Source organism: Chrysemys picta, chromosome 20 (assembly GCF_011386835.1).
Source record: "Chrysemys picta bellii isolate R12L10 chromosome 20, ASM1138683v2, whole genome shotgun sequence".
NCBI classification, from domain to species: Eukaryota; Metazoa; Chordata; order Testudines; family Emydidae; genus Chrysemys; species Chrysemys picta.
In genome coordinates this window covers 21,495,795-21,518,100 of record NC_088810.1, presented here as the reverse complement: position 1 = coordinate 21,518,100, position 22,306 = coordinate 21,495,795, and the positions used below count along the sequence as shown (strand labels likewise).

Sequence of the window (22,306 nt, the reverse complement as noted above, 5' to 3'; positions counted from 1 at the left end):
AAGACGCTCATTCTGCCGCAGGGATTTCACTACCAGCCCCTCATATGACAGAATGAGGAGAGCTTTGATCCTGGGACCTGATTCTCCCAAAGCAGGGGGTGCAGGAATGGGGGGGGGCACAGGCTGGCCAGGAGAAGCCTGGAACAGCAGTTGGGAGTCAGGACTGAGGGGCATTGGCAGAGCTGCTGGGAGCATCCAGATCTTTCCGAACTGTCCCTTTAAATCTGACTACAATGGACAGTCCCTTGATTAAGGGGGTGGGGAGGTGGCCCTAGGCTATATTTACTGACATGAAAATATGTGGCAGTTGCTAAATTCCAGACATTGTTTGTGCTTTAGTGGGATGAAACTTCGATGGGAAGATCTTGGCAACAGTGCGCCAGGCTGCTGATCCCTCTGCCAGGGGAAAGAGATAATATACTCCAGTTATCTGACTCCGGGCTAGGAGCTGGTATCCCAACTGGTTGGTAGAGGACATGCAGCACTGTCCAGTTAATAAAATAAATGAATAAATGGAGATATCCCATCTCCTAGAACTAGAAGGGACCTTGAAAGGTCATTGAGTCCAGCCCCCTGCCTTCACTAGCAAGACCAAGTACTGATTTTTCCCCAGATCCCTAAATGGTCCCTCAAGGATTGAGCTCACAACCCTGGGTTAGCAGGCCAATGCTCAAACCACTGAGCTATCCCTCCCCCCCAGTTCCCTGACTGGTGTTGATGGTGTCCTGCCCAGAAGCGAGACAACATGATTAGGGCAACAGATCAGAACCCAGGCATCCTGATTCCTAAACTCAACTATGGGAGAAGGGGAGTGTTCTCCAGTGGTTAGAGCAGGGGACTGGCAGACTTCTGGGTTATATTCGCAGCTCAGGGCGGGGAGCAGAGCTTGACTGGGAATCAGGACATCTGGGTTCTATTCCTGGCTCCGTTTGACCCTGGCAAACTCATTTGCCCTCTCTGGCCTCATCCAAAGAAGTGGGCAGTAGCCCACAAAAGCTTATGCTCTAATAAATTTGTTAGTCTCTAAGGTGCCACAAGTACTCCTGTTCTTTTTTCTCTGGCCTCAGTTTCCCCATATATAAAAGGGGGTTAATAACACTCCAGGGGGTTCAGAGTGTGAATGGGGGCTAAGAGGCCACAGCCATAGGGGCTGGCAAAGTATTGAGGCAGAAAGGAAACCTGCATCGCTCGAATGTGAACTTTCAGCAGGCTTGTTTCCGAGGCAGGAGAGGGATCTTTGAACCTAAAACTCAAGGGGTTCCACCCGCCTCTCCCTCCCTGAAACCAGATCACCAAATCTGGCCCAGCCCTGCTGCCTTTAATAATAAATATCTCCCCTCATTCGTCCCAGCCTCCGCTCTGTCCCTGCACCTCCAACCTGCTCTCGAGTGGAGCAGGAATTAAATGACAGAGCTAGGGAAACTGAGGAACAAGACAGTCAGGGACGCAACCCCATGCTCTGGGTGGCCCAAAGCCTCTGCCTGTCCGAAGCTGGGACTGGATGACAGGGGATGGATCACTCACTAATTGTCCTGTTCTGTTCTGTTCTGTTCATTCCCTCGGAAGCAGCTGGCACTGTTAGAAGACAGGACACTGGGCTAGATGGGCCATTCTTATGATCCGGGGGCAAACTCCAGATAACTGCCGTGGGTTCGTGATGCTTGCAGAAGGATGGGGGAAGGAGGGAGGGAGCCGGCAGTTTTTTCACTGGCTGGGCTGACCGATGTTTTACCGATGGCGTGCGGTGCTGTTGTTGTAATCCACAGGAATTCCATTAGGGAAGGGAGGGGAGGCATGCGGAGTGGCTAAGAGCCTGAGCCATGCTCACGGTTAAGTTTGAAATAGTTCAGCTGTTCCCCAAGAGCAAAAAATACAAACAGACCTTCCAACCCGTCCAGAGCAAAGTACATTTAACAACAGCATCGTCCTGACCACCTACTGCTCATCGGGCACGTTTTGTCAGCAGAGCTCAAAGGGCTTTCCAAAGGAAGTCACAATCTTTATCCCCATTTTCCAGATGGGGAAACTGAGGCATTGAGAGGTGAAGTGACTTGCCCATGGTTATCCAGCAGGCCAGTGGCAGGGCCAAGAACAGAATCCCAGTCCAGTGCACTGTCCACCAAATAGGATGCACCCAGATTCGATGCAATTTCAGAGCCGGGTCAGCTCTGCGGAAGCTCCCTACATAGCTTCTTAGCTATCGCTGGGGCAGCAGGAGACTTTGAAAACATGCAGGGCCAGGTCTTCAGCTGTGCGGCCAACGTTCCTCAGCTCTGCCCTTGCTGGGATCCCCTCCAAGGCCTAACGGGGAGTTAGGGCTCCGTGACCCAAGAAGATCACCAGGCAGAGCCAGTCAGTTATGTGCCACGTTGACACCTGGCCTGCTGGAAGGCAGTCTGAGATGGACCCATTTCACAGAAGCCACTGGACACATATTAGAAGGTTCTGTTGCTCTTTTGGTCCGAGCATTTAGCCAATATTCAGGGCCTTGCTGGGTCATTCAGAAACCGATGACACGAGGCAGGTATATTCTTTGCTGCAATCCTGTTTATTTACAAAGAATGAGCACAAGGTCTCGTGCCCCTGAACACAGTAGGAACAAACAACAGCCATCATTTTCCTTGTTCAGTAATCCCCACACCTGCCTCTCCAGTGCGTTCTGTGCCCAAGGAGCTCTGCCTCTGCTCTCTCTCAGTGCCACTCGCGACACTGCATCTCTTGCTGTCTGCTGTTCACACACCCAGCCTGCCTAACACTCACCTCACCCCAGCCTTTGCAGCCAGGGAACCCCTCAGCCCACACAATTTAGCATCTTGATCAGACCTTGCCACTCATTGCCTTGGGCGGTGGCTTCTATTGTTTCCAGCTCTCACTGTGTAAAAGGGGGCTTAGTTACTCCTTCCCTTTAGCCTGGAAGAAGGCTGCTTAGCTTTAACCAGGTCTGTGATTGTCTTAGATCAAAGGCCTGCTTGATGGCCATTAACATATCCTGGTGTAACCGTAACAACAGCAACCTACAAGAGAAAAGGCTCCATAACCTACACAGACATCGATTTCCAGAAGGCTTCAAACGGGATTTTAAACCAGTCAACACCCGGGGCTGGGTTGTTTTCAGCTGTGTAAAACCCACATCACTGTCAAGCCAGGGAATTGTGAATTAACTCAACAGCGCTAGCAACCAAAGCTGTCTGCTCCAAACAGACCCAACCAAGCAATGCAGAAACTCAGGAGGTTTCTGCCGCATCTGCCGCTGTTCCCAGTGACAGGTACCAATCTGCTCCCATTGATAAGAGTCCCCCCCCTCCCCGGTCGCTGATCCAAAAATAACTCCTCACTCCCTGCCCGCAGGGGCTGTTTACTGAAATCAGCCTCATCTCCATTAAGCAGCTGCACAAAATAAATATTATTCGCATCAATCAATAAAGAGGAAAATAAGCCAGTCAGTTTCCAAATATAGAATCCCACTTTCAAAATATCTTGGTGCCCAAATGAGGAGGGATGGCAGACAAAAATGATGGGAGCTGTGGAGAAATAGATGACTCAACCCTTTGATCCAGACATTCCCCTGTCTCCCTGTCCGACTAGCAAAAAGCAGCCCATGGATGGACACAAACAGCTTTGCAAAAGTCTGATCCATTCAGGCAAGGAAAAATATCCTTTGCTTTTTCTCTGGAGCGGGCAAATCATTTCTGTGCATGGATTGGTAAATGCTCCTGCCTCAGCAGGGGTGGGGGGGGGGATATGGACCTCTTGGGGTCCTTCCAGCCCTATATTTCTCTGATTCGATTTTGATGACTATTTTGCAGCCCCTGTTCCGAAACTTGCCGGATTAAAAGGATCACCACAAGACGGTAGATCACCTCCCACACCTCATCACTGACCGTTCAGAAGATCCCCCGAGATCTTCCCCACTGCAATAAAACCAGGCAAGGTCAGATCCCCCGCTCGGGTAAGTTAGCATCCCTCCGCTGACTTCGCTGCAGCCCGGCTGAATTACACCAGCTGGGGATGTGCTGATTACAAAGACAACCACCTGTTTGCTTTGGGTGGATGAGAACAAACTCTGTGTGGCATCTATCCTTACTCACCAAGTTCTCGGCTCCCGGTAATTGTGCCCCTCTTGTGTTTCTTTGGAACTAGCCTTCTGGTGGCTTGTGACTGCGTCCTTTCCAGAAATCCCACCGCACACAGAACCAATACAGGAGAGTCGCTCCAGAATTTTTCTGGACAACAAGACGTCTTGTCTCCCCAGTGTGTAGGCAGCTCAGATGAACCCGCTCTGGTTAGTTTTCTGTTGAGAGGCGATAGATATGAAAGAGCTCGGATCTATGACACCTCTCCTGGTGGGGAATTCTGGCCAGTTTCCTCTGATATTGACCAATCCCATCTGTTTCGTTCCTCCTCCTCCTCTTTATTTAACTACCTCCCCCAGACTCAGCAAAGCAGGCTCCAAATAAAGTGACTCAGAGTTCCTAGATTTTCATGGGATTTAAATAAAGAATAATAATCATAAGCAGCAGCAGCAAACTCTGAAATGAGCAAGACCCTGAGAAAACCTGTTAAAAAAATATGATCCTTCCATCAAGTTCGCTTGAGACAGCCCCGAGATAGGTCTTCCCAATGGAAAATCGAGGCCTACAGCAAGCAGAAGCTAGGGCAGTTTTCTTAACGCCACTCGAAGCACCATTGCCCAGTGCCTTGATTTCTCCCGGAGCTGGAACAGCAAATCCGAGGGTATTTGAGTCCGGCTGTTCCCAGAACCACAGGATCTCCTGCCTTCTGCTTAGCAGTTGCTGAGCTCGGAGAGCAGAGCGAATCATCTGTTAAAAAAGACGTCTCTTCCCCTTTCTCTGTCTTTGCTCTGTGGCTCAGAAGCTGGGGGATTGCAAACAGGAAACCTGTTTGACAGATAAAAATATTCTAACCAAAATGCCCAGAGGGGAAACAGGGTAAGGCTAGGAGGCTGCTGAGGTGTGAAGAGAAAGGAGGGACAGATCTCTTAAGGTAGAATAAAACTGCATGTCGGGGGGAGTGAACCCCCAGCTGGTTAAAGGACACTGGAACTGCAAGGATTCCACCAACTCAGCCATGCCACAACAGCTTGATTGTGCATTTGTAGCCCCATCCATAAAGTGCTAGGTGCTGTCCAGGCATTGACGAGGGGCCAGAGCTTGCAGTCTTGTCCACCTGGGATAACTGCACCATGTAACCTACAGAGAGAATTTAAACTGAAACAGTAATACTGGTATAAGCCACCCTGATTCTGGGATAAGAGTATCTGGCAGATGGAGGTAGTGTGGCCTAGTGGATAGCACACTGGACCGGGGCTCAGGTGAACTGCAATCTAGTCCGGGCTGTGCTGCTGGATGGCCTGGAGCAAGTCACTTTGCCTCTCCGTGCCTCAGTTTCCCCATCTGTAGAATGGCAATAACGACACTGAGATCCTTTGTAAAGCATGTCGAGAGGTACGGATTATAAAAGCCAGGGGCTATTATTTTTTCCCCAGTTTAATTTATGCTGCTGAAGAAGTGGTTTTAACTAAACAAACAAAAACACTTGGTACGTTGGTACTTGGAACAGTGTGTGCACATGGGGGGGGTAACTGCTCAAACTTTCCTGTGTAGACAAGGTGTTATACCAAAGTAATCAACACAGGGCTTCCGCCGATTTCACTAGACAGATTTAATGAAGCATTTCTGTGCCGAGGGGCCCTGAACTGCCCAGCTGGGTAACTGCAGAAAGTCAGGGAAAGGGGCAAAAACACAACACAAAAGAAAAAAGGCAACGTAGGCGGGATTGGAACCCGGCTCTCTGGCAACGATTGGCATATAAACAGAGGAGCACATGGAACCACCCTGAGCCAATGGGCAGGTGATCTAATCTCAGCTGCCATTTCTGATCTGTTTAAACAACAATACTTGATGTGCCCTTCGTTACCACAGGCCCGAGAGATGCAATTAAGATCTCTTTCTCTTCTCCTTATAGCCAGCCAGCGAGCAGGAAGCCTGCCTGTCCCAAACACTCCATCTGCTTTCCCTTCGGCTGGGCCCACCCACCCCTGAATCTCACTTCAGATTCACACAAAGGGGAACTCTTCCTGGGCGTCCCTTTGTCTCTTGTATCTTGAGACTGTCCAGCTCTCTGGAGGGACCGTCTCTTAATCTGGGCAGCGCCCGCCACAACGGGGCCCTGATCTCCACTGGAGCCTTTAGCAGTTGCTGTAATAATCATCATCATTATTATTATCCCAGGGCTCTAATGTTACATTTGCAACACACAGGGGCTAATTAGGCTGCAGGGAGAGGTTTGGCCCACTAGAGGGAGCCAGTGCCTTGCAGTTGCCTGCATGGAGTTGGGTACATTTTTCCTTATAAGTAAATTACAGGATTTTGCCCTTTTTCTGCCTGCCGGTAGTTCACGACTCAACCCCCTTTTCCTGCCAAGTATGAGCTGTTTAGACAAAGTTTCCAGCTTATGGGAGCCATTGGCGAAGTGTGATTGGCGGCCTCCCCCCCCCCCCCATGGGACTGTTCCTCCCTCCAGGCTGGACAGATTGAAGACGACTTTTCACAGACTGGATAATAGCAAAACACCCATTCCGGGGAGGGAGAATATTTGTATGAAGATCAGCTGGTGGGTGGGGCCATAACCTTTGACCCACCCGCCCCCCTCACCGACTTTACGAGCTCTCCTAAATTTCTCTTTTCCCCAACTCCACTGAGAGAGGGGGGTTTCTACTCACAGCCTAGGGGGACAAATATTTTACCCCATTTTGCGGGGGGGAATCAGGCACAGAGAAGGGAAGACACTCACCCAGGATCACTGGCAGAGGGGTTTAAACCTAGAAATCCTGCCTGCCAGCCCTCTGCTCTAACCACTAATGTCTCCCCTGGCAGAGCTCGGAAAGGAACCCAGGAGTCCTGGCTGCCAAGTTGCTTCCTTAACCCATCCCTGGCCATTTTTAAATCAAGACGAGATGTTTCACTAGACGCTCTGCTCTAGGAATTGTTCTGGGGCCGTTCTCTGGCCTGGAGGTCAGACTAGGTGATCGCAGTGGTCCCGCTAGCCTTGGGATCTAGGAATCCGATACACAAGACCGGGCTCTTTAAGTTGCCAAAGCCCTGGCCGAACATGAATTGGTTAATTGACAAGCCTCCCGCCGGGATCACGAAATACTCAGTCCCTTGGGAAATCGGGGACAGGTTCTGGGCACACAGAACGGTGGCGGAAGCTCGGAGCCTCAAACCCACCCCCCTGCCTCAGCTCTGCTTCCTCAGGAAGAGAATTAGGTCACTTGCTCGGCTCTCAGCGGCACAGCCCCGCCGGGGAGGAGAGCACCCCCTGCTGAGTCGCCCACCCCACTCCCTGCAGCAGAGGGTGCCCTGCTCGCCAGGACGCTCTCGAGGTCTAGCCTGGCCCCAGACAGCTTCCCCGGGTGATGTAGCCCAGGTCAGGCCTCCAAATAGCAAACGCACCTGATCTCAAAGGCCTGGCAGGATACCACCAAGGGGGTCTCATGTTTGATGGTAGTTGTTTGTCTAGCTTCAGCACCCAGACACCCCAACGGAGGTCAGGGCCCCCTTGCACCAGGCCCTTCAGAGACCCAGAGCCACCGACAGTTCCTTCCAGGGGAGCGGCGGTCATTTATAGTCTAACGAGACAAAGGAAAGACGATTCTCCATTATACAAGGGGGAACTGAGTTCAAATGATTTGTCTAAGGTCCCCCAGAGCAGTGTCTGAACTCGAACCCAGGTCTTATGGCCCGGCACTCAGAAGACCCCTCTAAGCAACCCCAGCCGCCGCTAGCTGGCTGACTTTTCAGTGTCCCAGCCTGGCACGGAGGGGCGTTAGCCTAGATAAGAATCAGGGCTATTTAAATAGCTTACGGGTGCTGGCTGTCTGCTAGGTGAGCAGATGTCCCGATTTTATAGGGACAGTCCCAATTTTGAGGTCTTTTTCTTATATAGGTTCCTATTACCCCCCCACCCCCGTCCCGATTTTTCACACTTGCTCTCTGGTCACCCTACTGCAGCCACCCCTCGGAGCGGCGACCGAGCCCAGCCTGTCACAGCTGGCTCGCGCAGCGTCTCGCGGATCCAGGGACGTTCTCCCATCACGCCCCTTGTGTCACAGGCCCGGGCCGGCCGGGCGCTGCGGTGACACCACCCTCTCATCTCCGGCCCCAGCACCTCGCCCCAGAACTCTGCCGCGGCACTTTCCTTTTCCATGACGTCGCCGGCGGCGCTCCTTTGCTCGCCCGTGAACGAGCAGCATCTTGTGGCTTCGGTAGCTGCTTCCTGCCCTTTGCATGCAGAGAGAGCGTGAGGAGGACTTATCAGTTCCCCTACCTCCGGCAGACATCGCTGCCAGGGTCTCGGAGCTCGGGCCGCCGCAGGGCATGGACTCCCCGCTCAAGGAGGGACCTAGGACAGGTAGGAGCCACTGGGGAGCGGGGGAAGACCTCGACCGCTCTTCACTGGAGCAGATTTGTTCCCTTAAGGGGAGTCCAGTGAAGAGGGACGTGGGCGAGAGCCATGGAGACCGGAGTCCTGCAGGCAGGAGTGGGGCAGCAGAGCCAGGGGAATCAATGCCCCATGCCACAGCGGGGCAACTGCCCGCCAGGCGTTGGGCTGATCCAATGCACGAGTCCTGCACAGGGCTGCACAGAGGATTCAGGGGACCTGGGGCAAAGCAATTTCGGGGACCCCTTCCATAAAAAAAAGTTGCAGTACTATAGAATACTATATTCTCGTGGGGCTCCTGTGGGGCCTGGGGCAAATTGCCCCACTTGCCCCCCCCCCAGGCGGCCTTGGCCTTCCAGCTGTTCATTCACGGGTGTGATCCGGAGGACAAGTCCCCTGAGGCAATGGAGCCCCAGGTCCCCTCCCACGAGCCAAGCTTGGAGCTGAGCCCAGCCCCCACCCCCAGGCAATCGTGGGGCTCTTTACGGAGGTTGCCCAGCTGTGGGGGCTGGGTTGGGGGAATGCCTGGCAGGCAGGGGTCGCTCCGAGACCCACACAGCTCGCTCCATGCCAGCCTCCAGACGACATCCGCGCCCCGAGCTGCTGACCTGGGCCGGCCGGTTTGATGGGCCCTGCTCCGGAGCCAACCCTGCAATGCTTTCTCCAAGGGGAGGGGTGAGCGCAGCGCGGCTCCGTCCTAGCACCAACGCTTTCGAAGATGGAGGCCCGAGCCTCCTGCACCTCGGGCTGGCTGTTTGCCCCAGTGCAAAGCAGATGTCAAACGCTGCCCGAGCGGAATGGGCAGCAGCCCACACTCCCGCGGTGCTCAGGCTGACCGGGGGGCTGGGGGCGTGAATTGGTGCCTTTTCTTTCTTATAGGAAAAAAGGGGGGGAAATGAGAGACAAGAGGGGGAGGGGATCTCTTTTATGGGAACAAATTCAGCTGGTGAAAGAGAGACACTTTTGAGCCCCGAAGAAGAGCTCCTTGTAGCCCGAAAACTTGTCTCTTTCGACAACAGGAGTCAAAAGTCCAATAGGAGACATCGCCTCCCCCACCTTGTCTCTCTGATATCCTGGGAGAAACTCGGCGGCAGCAACAAGAAAAGACAGTTAGGTCTCTTTCGAGAGAGGTGTCTCTCTCTTTTGCACCAGCATAGGCCCCGATCCTGGAGTCAGATCCCTGGGAATGCAACCCTGTCCCTGGGCAGAGCTCCAAGGGGATCAGCCAGTGTCCTTGTGGGCACAAACACGCATTGATCACATTGCAGGACTGGGGCCTTGCAATGCTGCTCTCCATTTGAGTGGCAGGAGATGGGTATTATTAAAAGGGCTCCTTAAAATATTAAAATATTAAAATATGCCGCGGCAATCGCTGGCAGACATCTCCGGGATGCTAAGGTGGGATTGATCAACTGGTTTAAATAATTACTTCCTGTTTTAATTAACCCTTATTAAACACTATTGAAAGGTCCCCTGTAATTAGATCAGGATTAGAACCCAACAGAACAATTGTATTCCCTGGGATTATTACAGTAGCCTTCGCGGTCTCAGTCGAGGATTAGGGCCACGAAGTGCTGGATATACGCCCTGGGAGAGAGTCTCTGCCCCGAAGAGGTTGCGATTACGTTAAAAAAACATTAAAAGCACGTTAAGCTCACAAAAAATCAAACCCTCCAAAGTTAAGACGTGCCCAGTTAAGGCTTCCTGTGAAAACTGGCTGCAAGGGGGCTGAATTCTGGTGCAGTCTTTGATGACACAGTCACGTATGGGATGGGAAGCATTTTTTCTGCATGGGTAGGACGGATTTTTCCCTACCCTCTTTCTCCGAAACAGCCGAACGGTTTTAGCGGAAACTTTCCCCAAGAATTCAGATATCCAGCGTGGGAAAGTTTGGCAAAGTTTCAAAGCAACCCCAAACTGCCTGTTAGAAGGGAAAACGTCCCAGGGGCAGCTCTAGACTTTGCTCCCGGTGCCGTCCAGCACAAGGGCACAGCGGAGAGGGAGGCTGAGTTGACCTAGCTGCAGTCCCAGCACAGCAGCTGTCTTATTGCGTCCTCAGCTAAGAGTCAACAAGGCAGCTGCATTTAGTTTGCATCTTTTTGCTCGGGCGAAGAAGATGCACGATATTTTTTTCCGCCCCGCCTCACACCTCTGGAGCAAAGTGGCTGCGTTTGGAAACTGGCTGCACCCCAGGGGATTCATTCCCTTCCCCTCCGCCCCCACAGCATCATGGACACCTGGGGAAAGCAGGCACCGAGGGCTACCTACAGGGTGCACTTCTGCCAACTCGAAGAGTTCGAAAGCCATGATTCAGAGCCCAGAAAATCATGAGATTTTGTTTAAAACAATAAGACATTCTGGGAACTTCTTATTTGCCTTCTAGTTTTCTGGGCCTTTAGGATTAGACCAGGGCTCATATTTTGAAAAAAAAAATACACACACACCCCAAGCTAGAAATGTATTTTAACAAAGAGAGAGAGAGCTGAGAGTCTCACCTCATCACAGGACTCCAGGAGCTGGGGCTTGCTGAAAAACACCCAGAATTGTGAGACTAGCGATAAAGGCCCAAGCGCTGGCGGGTGTGTGGAGAATCCAGCACCGCGAGGCTTTAAGGAAGGGTGCGAGACATACCATCTCAGAGCACCCCCTCACAGCAGAGCACGGCATTGCAGCCACCCTGCCTCAGTTTCCCCAGACTGCTCCAACTGCAGATTAGACTCGGCAGGTAACGCATAACAGCATCCTTTAGACTTAGGCCGACCAGAGCAGCAAACAAACTCCTTTCCTGCCAGGCTGTTTCCATCTGCAAGGGCTCCGGCTAGCCCTAGTCCTCAGCCAGCCTCCAACCCCATCCCACCCCCATGGGAGCAGAACAAAGCAGCCCCGATCAGCTCCACCTCTAGGGTCGGCACCCAGCCCAGGTGTAGCAAGGCCAGGCTGGCTGGCCTCAGGCTGCCCTGTTCCCGGGGCATTTTCCAGCTCAGCGGGCACTCTCTCAAGCCAGCCCCCGTTTGGCACCATTTCCCAGCATCAAGGTGAAATCCTGCCTCCAGGGAGGCAGTGGCAACATTCCCATTGGCCTGGGTCGGGCTAGGATAGACAGACAGCGCTTATGACTTAGGAGGCAGCGTAACCTAGTGGATAGAGCACTAGCCTGGCCCTGAAGAGACCTGCGTTCTAATCCTAGCTCTGGCTTGCTGGGGGTGACCTTGAGCATGGCCCATCTGTGCCTCAGTTTCCCCATCAATGGATATTGTTTTGTCTGGGAGGGTCCATAGGAAGCAAGGCAGTGGAGGCCATGCAGATCTACATTGCAGGTCAGCTCCACCTCCTCTTTCCCGCCCAGTGCAGTCCCCCCAGGTGGCTTGCATACAGGGGCCAAAGGCCAGGCAGGAAAGAGACCTGGGATGGGGACGAGAGCTGCGGAGGAGAAGGCTCTTGCGCCTGCAGGGGGGCCCTGCTGGAGGATTGAGCCCTGTTTGTTTCCATCCCCAGGGGCTGACGTCTGGGACAATCAGGGACCCCTCCTCTTCAGCACATTTAAACCCAACGGTCTCAGCAAAGACGACAACGCGGATGAGCTGCCCCAGCTGGACGGCGCCAGTGCTGGGCTCAGCAGAGCGCCAGCCGGGGCCCAGAAGGAGAAGCAGCCTCCTGGCTCTCAGAGGGAGCAAGGCACCTATACCACGGTAGGAATTGGGAACCCTCGAGCTGGCCCTTTGCGGCTTCGTGTCATGGCACCCGGGAGGTGTAGGACTGGCCAATCTCCAGCTGCTCGGGGCTGTGCCGGGCCCCTCCCGCGGCTCTGCGGTGTGCGGGGAGCGTCTGACGGGTGCAGAATGAGGGGAGCTGGGGGAGGGTGCCCTGGCTGCCAGAGCGGGTTAAATAATGGAACAAATGTGTGTGCTGGGGGGGAAATGCATCAGGTACCTTATTCAGCCCCCTCTTCTGTCCACCTGTCTATCCGTCTGTCTAGCCCCCCATCTGTAACTGGGCATTCACCCTACAGCGTCCACCCACCCACCCACTCCACAGTAGCCATCCGTCTGTCCACTCCATACTGCCTGTCTACCCTACAGTACAGAATCCGTCCATTCATTCATGTCTGTCTACTCTACAGTATCTGTCCAACCGTCCACCGGTCCATATGTCCATCCATCCATCCTTCACTAGCTGTCCATCCGTCCACCTTTACAGTATCTGTCCATCATCAATCCACTCGACAGTATCCATCTGTTCACTCTATAGTACCTGTGCATCCGTCCATCCTTCTGTCTCCCCCTCCTGTATCTATCCATCCATCCGTCCGTCCGTCCATCCACCCCACAGTACCTGCCCACCGGTCCGTATTCCTAGCCACCCTTCAGTATCTATCTCCCCGTGGGTGTATGGGCATATGCCCCCAGCACGTAGGCTCTGTGGACGTGGCGGGCGGCGCACCGAGCATGGGAGAGGCAAGGGGCATAAAGGGTGGCTGTGAGCCCAGCTCTGAGCCCTGCTCGCAGACCCGGGACCCTCAGCGACCCTGGCGCCAGCTTCCAGCTGATGATAGCAGCAGGACGTGCTGGGTTCTGCCTGGCTCTGACCATTCCCCAATTCTGCAGGGGGGCCTGTTCCCTGGCTTCCCCCCCCCCCCCACAATGCCCACAAAGCGGCCAAGCCCTCACGACTGCCTTAGCAGAATGCTGCAAAGAACCCCCCCTCCCTCCGGCTGAGCTGCGGGTGCCGGGTGCTTCGCCACCCAGAGCTGGCTCCTGGAGGGGGGTTATTGTTAATCGGCCTGGGACGCCTGCCTGGCCCAGTTGCCCGCTCATGGCATCTCGCCCGGGTTCCTTATCCGAGAGGCCGGGGCCTTTGGTCCTAGAAAGACAGACACCCCCCGAGGATCCGCTCAGGGTCTCTGGAACAGAAGTCTCTACTTGAGAAGCAGAGATTAGCTCCCCAGCGGCGTCAGCACAAAGGGAACCCCAAGGGGCTGCCGGAAAGAAGGGGCTTGGCAAAGGGGGCACGGCCTCTCCTGCCCTCGCCACGCCCAGGCTCAGGGCTTGGCGCTCCGCCTGCCACATCCACCATGCTGCAGGCCGGTGTGGGGGGGCTCTCCCCTCAGTCACTGCTTGCCCCAGCTTGGCACTAAGGGTGTGTGTGTGTGTGTGTGTGTGTAAGAACATGGCCCCCATCTCCGCCACCCTCCCCCTCATCTAGGCCTCTGTTGCTCTCACTCCCTTAGGCCCCTCTCAGCTCGTGGCCGGCGGCCAGCGCCAAGCTGAGCTGGTCTCTGCTCGGGGACCCCGCGCATGGAGTGGAGACGCGGGCGAGGCTGGGGCCCGGCCTGGACCCTCCCGAGGCCCCGTCGGCGCTGCAGGCCCGAACCCGGGCGTGGTTCGAGCGAACGCAGGCGAGCCGGATCCGCCAGCAGGGGGAGCTGCCGCCCTGGTTTCACGGCTTCATCAGCAGGAGGTGAGGGGCCGGGGGTGCCTGGCAGGTACCCCGGAGCCGGCGGTGGGAGGTACGTGGCTGCCTGCCCTCGGCCCCACAGCAGCGTCCCCAGGACCCTGGGGCTTTTCCCACAGGCAGCGCCACGTCCTGCTGCCACAGATAGGGCTAAGGAAGGAGTTTCACTTAGCCGGGGTGGCGGGGGGCTGAGATATTGTACCCAAACTACCAGCAGCACCTACCCCGGCCCTATGAGGCCGCCTCTCTCACCCAGGAACCGCTGCTTCCCGCCCGGGTTATTTCTGACCCCGTTTGTCCTTCCCACACAGGGACACGGAGCAGCTGCTGCAGGAGAAGCCACTGGGCTCTTTTCTGATTCGCTTCAGTGAAAGCACGGTGGGATTTGTCTTGTCGTACAGGTGAGGTCACCTGGCCGCCCTTTGCTCCTAAGCCAGCCCCGTAGGTGGGATCGCCAAGCCGCCGCTGACCCAGACGCACTGGGTGGAAGTGGCATAATTCCCATTCGCTCCAGTGCATCTGGAATTTCACCACCCCCGTGTTGATTTCTCTCCGGGCTCCAGGGGCAGAGATCGCTGCCGGCACTTCATCCTCGACCAGCTGGAAGACGAGTGCTACGTGATCCTAGGAGAGGACAGCGCCCACGCTGAGCTCCAGGGTCTGCTTCAGCACTACACCACCGCCCCCGTCACCCCCTACTATGAGTTCCTGACAGCACCGTGCCCCAGGGTAAGAGAGCGACTCGCCCAGAGCGCCTGGCATCCCATTGCGTGCCCAGGGATCGCTGGAATGCCGCAACTGCCATCACAAGACAGGCACGGGAATGTGCTGGCTGCCTGGTGTCACCACTGCCCTCTGCTGGAGGGGAGCACAATTGCTCCACTGTGTGTCATAGGCCCTGTACTGCTGATGGGGATTCTCCAGGCCAAGCAGCGAGGGTCTGGGCTTGTGCAACATCAGGGGCTGAGGTCAGCACCATGACAGCCGTGGAATCTGAAGCCGTCACAGGTGTTACAGTAATTAGCACCTGAATGAATCGTGTCCCCCAAGACATGCAGCAGCGCAGAACGATCCCCAGTGCACTGGGAGAATTTCCCCACCATGAGGCAATTGAAAGGCAAGTTGTTCCAGATGGCACAATGAGTCAGTGGCATAGACGCTGGGAGTCCCAATACCCTGTGCTCAGTTCTCCCCACTACGCCCGGCACCCTAGGAAGAGAACCCAGGTGTCCTGACACCCAGCCCTGTGCTCTGTTCTCCCCACTACGCCCGGCACCCTAGGACAGCCCTGTGCTCTGTTCTCCCCACTACGCCCGGCACCCTAGGAAGAGAACCCAGGTGTCCTGACACCCAGCCCTGTGCTCTGTTCTCCCCACTACGCCCGGCACCCTAGGAAGAGAACCCAGGTGTCCTGACACCCAGCCCTGTGCTCTGTTGCAGTTGGTTATTTGTATTGCTGTAGAACCTAGGAGTCCCAGTGCTAGGTGCTGTACAAACATCTAAAAGAGGGTCCTAACCGCTGCACCGCGCTCTCTCCCCTCTCTTCTAATGCCACATCTATCGCTCAGCAGCTTTTCCATTTGCCGCAGAGCGACAAGAGCCGAGAGAGTGGTGGGATCCCGGCTGGAGCCGAAGCAGGGTCCGGCGCCCCACCCGAGCCAGCAAATGTCCCCCCAGCAGCAGGCAGCCAAGCATACAGCCTGGTTCTCAGACAGCCCCAGGCGCCCGGCCAACAGACCCACCCCTGCCCGCTGGCTGCAGGGCAAAGGAACGAGGGATGCCCTTCCAAGGAGGTAAACATGGACACAGACAAAGGGGGGAGGAGCAGGACTGCTTAGACAGAAGCTGACTTCATTTCATTCCTCCCTTAGGCTCCCTGTTCCGTTCCCCCGCTCCCCGCCAAAGCTGGCCCCGCTCAGAGGCCGAGTAGCCCCATGCAAGAGGCAGGGGCCTCTGCAGATCCCTACGCCCACGTCAGCAAAGCGCCCGTCCCCACTGAGCAGCCCACGCCGGCCCAGCCCGCAGAGGCCAAGTACCAGCAGCTGATGCGCTTCCACACCTACGCCGAGCCCCGCGAGGGCTTCCCGTCCCCCGAACGCCGCATCTACTACGAACCCGACGAGCCCATCCCCTTCTATGCCATGGGGCGGGGCTCGCTGCCCAGCCCCGACCCCGAGAACGTCTACGCGGAGGTGGAGCTGGCGGGCCGGCCCCGGCCCCAGGCTCTACCCAGAGTCCTGCAGGACACGGCCTCCACCCTGCCTCGGGGCTCATCCAGACCTCCCGCCGAGCCGTCCCCAGGACACCGCAGGCTTCTCCGGAGCATGTCGGGGCAGGGGTCCCGGAGGAGGCGGCTGCCTGCAGCTCTCACCGCCGAGGGGGACCGGGGGAGGCCGTCTGGGCCATCTTCGGAGGTGGGTGCCAGGTGGAAGGACAAGTGGGGAGTTGCGCTTTAAATGGCCACAAGGGGGCAGGACAAGTCGAGTCTGATGGGCCCTGAGACACTCTAGGTCGCTGGTTCAAATCCAGCTGGTGACTCACATACGCTGGCTGCTTGGGGGCCTGCGTGCAATGAGTTTGGTGGGGCTCAGTCCTGATTCTAGTGGGTGGGGGTCGCTCACACAGAACCCACCAATGCTATTTCCCCCCTCTGCTGGACCATGGGCTTAATGGGCCAAGGATACTGATTTCCCCTGAACCTTCCACTATTCTGGAGTATTATCATAATGCCTAGAGGCCTCACCGGAGATCAGGGCCCCCGTGTGCTGGGTGTTGCAGATACATAGCAAAAGCCTGTCTCTGTTTTACAATCTATGTCGAGAAGACAGAGGGTGGGAGGGGAAACTGAGGCATGGAGCAGGGACATGACCAAGCTCACCCAGCAGAGCAGTGGCAGAGCTAGGAACAGAACCCAGCTTCCCTGAGTTGCAGGCTAGTGCCCTACCCACAGGCCCATGCTGCCGCTGAAGTCAGGGCTGAGGAATATTGGTGGGGAATGGTGCATGGAGGGGGGGGGAAGGGTGATTTACTGCTGTCCCTGCTCCGTGGGTGCACCAGGAATCCTTGTCCCCAGCGCTGCCCGTCCCACGCCTCTCCCCAGGGCCTGAATAGGAATGGCGCGCAGCAATTCTGCGTCCCTTTCACTTTCCCCCTCTCTCCTCCTTCCTCTCAGACCCCGCTGGAGTTTGATGACCTGGTTTACAGCAGGAAGCCAGCCAGCCTGACCAGACCAGCAGCCACCAGGGGAAAGGAAGGTCTAGAAAACATTTACGAGCTGATTTCTGGAGACCATCCTAGCCTGCACGCCTCGGGGAGCAGTAACTCCTAGGTAGGTATTAGGGAAAATCCAGAAGAAATTAGGTAGGCAGAAGGAGACAGTCAGCCCTTATGCATCATGTCAGCCCACAGCTAGCGTTCACACCCACTGGGGCAAATGACACTGCAAGGCGCAGGGGGACTCGGGCCAGATCCAGTCTCCACTGCGATGCACCTGGATTTCATCGGGGGTAGGGCCAAGCCGTCGGTGGCTGGAATTGCCCCCTGTGCAGAGAAAGAGAGAGAGCATCAGGCCCATGCAGCACTGAACCTACCCCTGGGCAAGTGAGTCACTTTCGGGTTCTCACGCTCCAGCCTGTTCCGGCTCTCAAACCCTCGAGGGATGGGCGGGTGGGGGGGACGGACTGGATTTGATGAATCTCAAAGGAGAATGGGGAAAGGCATTTCTTGTAGTAGCCTTTTGGGGAGGAAAATCTGCTTTTTAATTAAAAAAAAAACAACCACCAACCACTTGTAGGCTAAACTGACGGGAGCATCCTTTCAAAGGCAGGTTAAAATTTTAACACCGCCTTGAACATGAAAGGGAGGCAGTGTTGTCTAGGGGCTGCTAGCACATAGGACAGAGTTAAGTCACAGCGGCTCTAGGCCCAACTCTGCCACGAGCCTGCTGTTGCACAAGTCACTTTGCCACTCTGTGCCTCAGTTTCCCCATCCATCCAATGGAGATAATGATACTGACCCCCGTTGAGGTGGATGGGTGATAAGAGCCGGAGGGGGATATATTACCAGTTGCCCTATTACTGGGCTTGGAGCTGGGATGGATTTTCAGCCATCTTTGCACTCTCCATAAGCAGGTGCTGGGCCCTCTATGGTTCTCTGGCCATGCCCCCAATTCACCTCCTACCCCGGCAGATGGGAGCAGGGCCCTGGCACCAGCGCCACCCTACCCGGAGAGCTAGGGAATCCTCAGCCAGCCATTTCCATCCGCTCTGCGGCCCCGTTACACTCCAGGCCAGCATCCGTGGGGCTGAGTTACGGAGAATCAGGCCCATGGAGCTGCAGTTTTAGATGCTGCGATGAATATAAATTCAACAACTCTTAAAAGACACGGGCCCGACCTGTTTGCTAGTTAGTTGATCTGTAAACCAGTAGCACAAAATTAACACTGGTGCGGTGAAAATAGCCAGCCACAGCCACCCTCAACAGAGGGAAGAAAGAGAAAGGACAGAGAATTACGAGACGGAGGGGACACTTGGAGGGGGGGTCTTAACCTCTTAGGAAGTTGCTAGATTTTCTCACAGGCATTTAAGTTTTCTGTCACCTAAATAGCAAGAAGTCACACGCTCCATAGCTTGGGTCACTACACCCCCCACCACAAGCTGCCTGTGCCCCCTCATATCCCCCAGTGAGCCCTGCTGCCCAGCCCCTGCAGAGCCCGCCCACCCTCCCTGAGCTGGGAAGAGGAAAATGGCAAACACCCAACTCTTTGGGATGCGTGACACAAGCATTTTCACTCTTTTCAGAGCCCTCCCACATTCAAGGCAAGCCGGCAGGACACCCCCTGCCAAGGGTTCCAGGGCTTGAGAGCCGCCGGAGAAGACTTCTTCCCCATCAGCTGCTCTCTAGGACACAGAGTTGCTGCAGACATACGCCCTCAAGACACCGCTGCTCCGACCGCCTCTCTCACGTTTGTGCTGAGAGCAGCCTGCACCGTGAATTCAAGGATCACACACACTCGCGCTCTGCCCCACTTCCAAGGGTGGGAGATTCAGGAAGCAGGGAAGATCTTTCCATGGAAAGGCCAATGAGATCCAACGCCAATAAAAAACCCAGCGAGGTCCTCGGCTCACAGTCTCTTCCTCACAGCTACGACACCAGCTTTATCGGTTTTCCCATCCCTCCTGCTCTCAGTCAGAGGTTGCTTGGTACTCAAGACTTGTGTCTTTTTTGGACCCATGATGTCATCTCCTTCCCTCCTCCCCTTGGAGCAGGGTCCTTGCTTCTTGATGTCATTGGGCGGCCGTAGAAGCTGCTTCATGGGGTGGAACTACCAAGTCCAAATGGGGTAACGAACACCCTCTGGCATGGACGGAGATGCCCACTGACTTGACGCTGCAGAGCTGTTCAGATAAGAAGGATCCTTATTTTTAAATAAGGGGAATAAACAGAAGCAAATGGGATGAAATTGACTTGCCTCCAGGGTGGGCGGCATTTAAATCCTGCTTAAATGAAGGGCAGGACTCAGGGTTTAAGTTCCACATTAAGTCCTATGGACCTTCTGCTGCTTTCTGTAACCACGATGGGCTGTATTTCGCTCTCCCTTCTCAGGGCAAGAATTGGTCACCGCCACGGGCTGTCTATAAATAAAAGCGATGGGCCTTCACTGAGCCGGGAACTGCCCTTAAGGTGTCTTAGCATCCCCAGAGACAACGAAGAGAAGGAAAAGCATTTGATCCGGATGCGGCTCAGCCCAAGCACAGCTGTAATTCCTCCTCTCCCCACCCGGACGGGTCGACAGGCAGGTTCAAAGGCAGCATTTTCAGAGAGGAAGGATGGTCTTTAGGCTCCGGCACAGTAGCGGACAGGACCCCCCTGTGTCATCGCTGCTTCAAGGAACAGCTGCCAGTTAGGAGCAGCCTGGGGAGGGGCGCAGAGGGTGGAGGTACTGGGGGATGTGGGAAGAGAGTGGCAGGGCTACGAAATGGATGGATCGTGGAAGGTGATAGGCAGGAAACACTGCATGCTACAAGGATGCTTTGCGAGAAGTCTCAGCGCCTGGGGGAGAGCGGCTGAGGGTTCCACTAGGTAACATACAGAGGAAAGGCCCAGGAAACGCTGCAGTTGGGAACAAACAAAATCTCTCAAAGCCAGAAAATTCAGAGTGAAGGTGAAACTTACAAGAAATCCTAAACATGGGAAAGGTCCCTAAGACCCCCAACGCCCTTACCTCTGCTTCCTCCCCGACGCAGCCCCTTCCCCCGGGGGTGATCTGACTCACGTGTGCACCTGGTAACACGGCTACTAAGCAAGTGGCCAGAGAGCTTCTGGTGTCCACCTGATTCTTCCCCCTTCTCCACCCCAAGACCTACCATTTCTTTGTGGGGAGGGCAGCCGCAAACCCCACCACCGAACAGACCAGCGTAAAAGCAACGGCCGGGCTCACATGAGCCAGCATCTGGGCCAACAGGCCCCTCCATGATTCAGCTCCGCCGGGAGAAGCCATTTGAATGTTCCATGGCCCTGAAGTCTCCCTGTTCAATTCCAGGGAAGGGGAGAATAGTTCTGGTGTCCCCCTTTTGCCCAGCAGGGTCACCTATTCTCCGATGTAGAAATACTGCCAAGTCGCCTGTGTCTATGTTTTGAGTAGTCCCAGGTGTTCAGGGTCCGGGCCTTGATTCTCATTGAGACTAAGGCTTGGTCTACACTACAGAGTTACGTCAGTACAACGGCATCACTCAGGCATGTGGGAAATTTACACCCGAGTGCCACAGTTATACTGACAGAACTCCGGCTGCACACAGCACTACGTGGACAGGAGGGCTTCTCTCGGGGAGGGGAAGTACCTACACCGACAGGAGACGCTCTCCCCTGTCGGTGTAGGTAGCATCTTCACTTAAGCACTACAGCAGTGCTACTACAGCAATGTATGTGTAGACAAGCCTTAACACTCCTTTTTCACAGCTCTGGCAGAAGGGACCTTCAAGTGGGTGTAAGTTAAGGCTGTATCCATGCCAGTGGGGTGCAACAGGGCCTTGGTGTACAGGAGTCAGGCCCCGTGGGTTCAGTGTATTAAAACCGGTAAGATCTAATCACTCCTGGGCCAATCCAGTTCCTGAGAGTGGCAAGAGCGTGTGAACAATCCCATCCCCTGGAGAGGCAACCGGAGGGGTGGTTTGGTTCATTTAAAAGTTTTATTCCTTTATCAAATCTCTTGTCAGAGGATTTCACTGTACAGATATGAATAAATTACTCAACAGTAACTGTTTTCTGGTCATTGGAACACTCAAAATGGGCTTTGCCATGTACTAAAACATCCAGGGAACTAACCTATAAATCTGATTTTAAAATACAATCAGACTTCATTCACCAGGTACTTTTTTGGGGGGGAGGGAGGGGCGGAGAGAACAGAGCAGATGAGAGCAAATTGCCTTTTGGCGTTTTCCTCAATGGAATTGCCTCAATCAACTGCTTTAGTTGTGGTACAACAAATAAAACCTTTGATGTCGGGAATGGAACTTAAAGAACTGGACCGACTCGCTCCTTGCTTCAGCATGGTAAGAGTTCGGCAGCAAACAATGAACTAGGAAGTGAGGCCAGCAAGAATGGCTAGATACACACATCTTCAGAGAGCTGGCCTGTGTATTATTTGCAGACATGCCCGTCTCTGCCTCTGGGAAGTCCACCAGCTTAAGTGAAATGAAGAAACTCGTTTTTCAAGTGTACTGTGAAACACATTTAAGTCTGGATATTGCCTCCCTTTTCCAGCCAGGTGGGTGGAGTTAACATTTAAACCAGAGTTGATGCCTCAGCAGGGAGTAGGAGTTATACAGATAGGCTGATAAGTTAAAAATAAAAATGTGCTGTAGGCAGTTTTTGCCTAGGTTTGGATTATTATAGGAAATACTGCTGTGACTTCAGTTCACTGCCAGCACCATCTCACCCCAGAAGTACTTGGATTCAACTAGTATTTGGATCAGACTTTTACAGCGCTCTGGGCCTTGGCCTGGGGACGCACACCCACACCTACCCCATTCTTATATGTCCCAGAACTTACAATCGCTTCTTGTGCTGGCAGAGGAAACCCGAATATCTTCCGTGGAGTCCAGAGATTGGGGGTATCTGTGTGCTGTTTTCAAACTGAAACAAGCAGTCTCGTTAGCCAACATCCACCTTGAAAACAAAAATTTTCCCTCAAAAGGGACTCAAAATTTACAGGAAGGCATGGGCCTGGCAAGGAAAACAAAACAAGCAGACACACTTCAAACCTGCTCAGATTGCTTGTAAGAAGAGAAATGTGCCTACACATGTACAACTATCCCAAAGGGGTTTTCAAATAATACTACAAAAAAGTTTGCCCTTGAAACTGCCTTTCAAAAAGGAAATTACACTCTTGACA

The 22,306-nt window shown here is 54.5% G+C and overlaps 2 protein-coding genes across 5 annotated transcripts in view; one reads left to right on the top strand and one right to left on the bottom strand.

Moving 5' to 3' along the window:
* Positions 1-4,860, bottom strand: part of LOC101930983 (death-associated protein kinase 2-like) — a 30,205-nt gene extending 25,345 nt beyond the window's left edge. Inside the window, exon 1 of one of the 4 annotated variants that reach the window (XM_065574323.1) lies at positions 4,089-4,860. The gene's annotated coding sequence lies outside the window, so the exon portion shown is untranslated. The remainder of the gene's footprint in view (positions 1-4,088) is intronic. The other 3 variants (XM_065574333.1, XM_065574318.1, XM_065574328.1) reach the window with 3 other exon arrangements.
* Positions 4,861-7,964: 3,104 nt separating this feature from the next.
* Positions 7,965-22,273, top strand: SH2D2A (SH2 domain containing 2A). Its single transcript, XM_042843274.2, has 9 exons — positions 7,965-8,433; positions 11,959-12,152; positions 13,691-13,920; positions 14,226-14,315; positions 14,478-14,643; positions 15,504-15,707; positions 15,786-16,328; positions 17,087-17,242; positions 18,714-22,273. Exons 1-8 carry the CDS (start codon positions 8,310-8,312, stop codon positions 17,240-17,242), a joined length of 1,707 nt encoding a protein of 568 aa, XP_042699208.2. The 5' UTR covers positions 7,965-8,309; the 3' UTR covers positions 18,714-22,273.
* Positions 22,274-22,306: the final 33 nt, after the last annotated feature.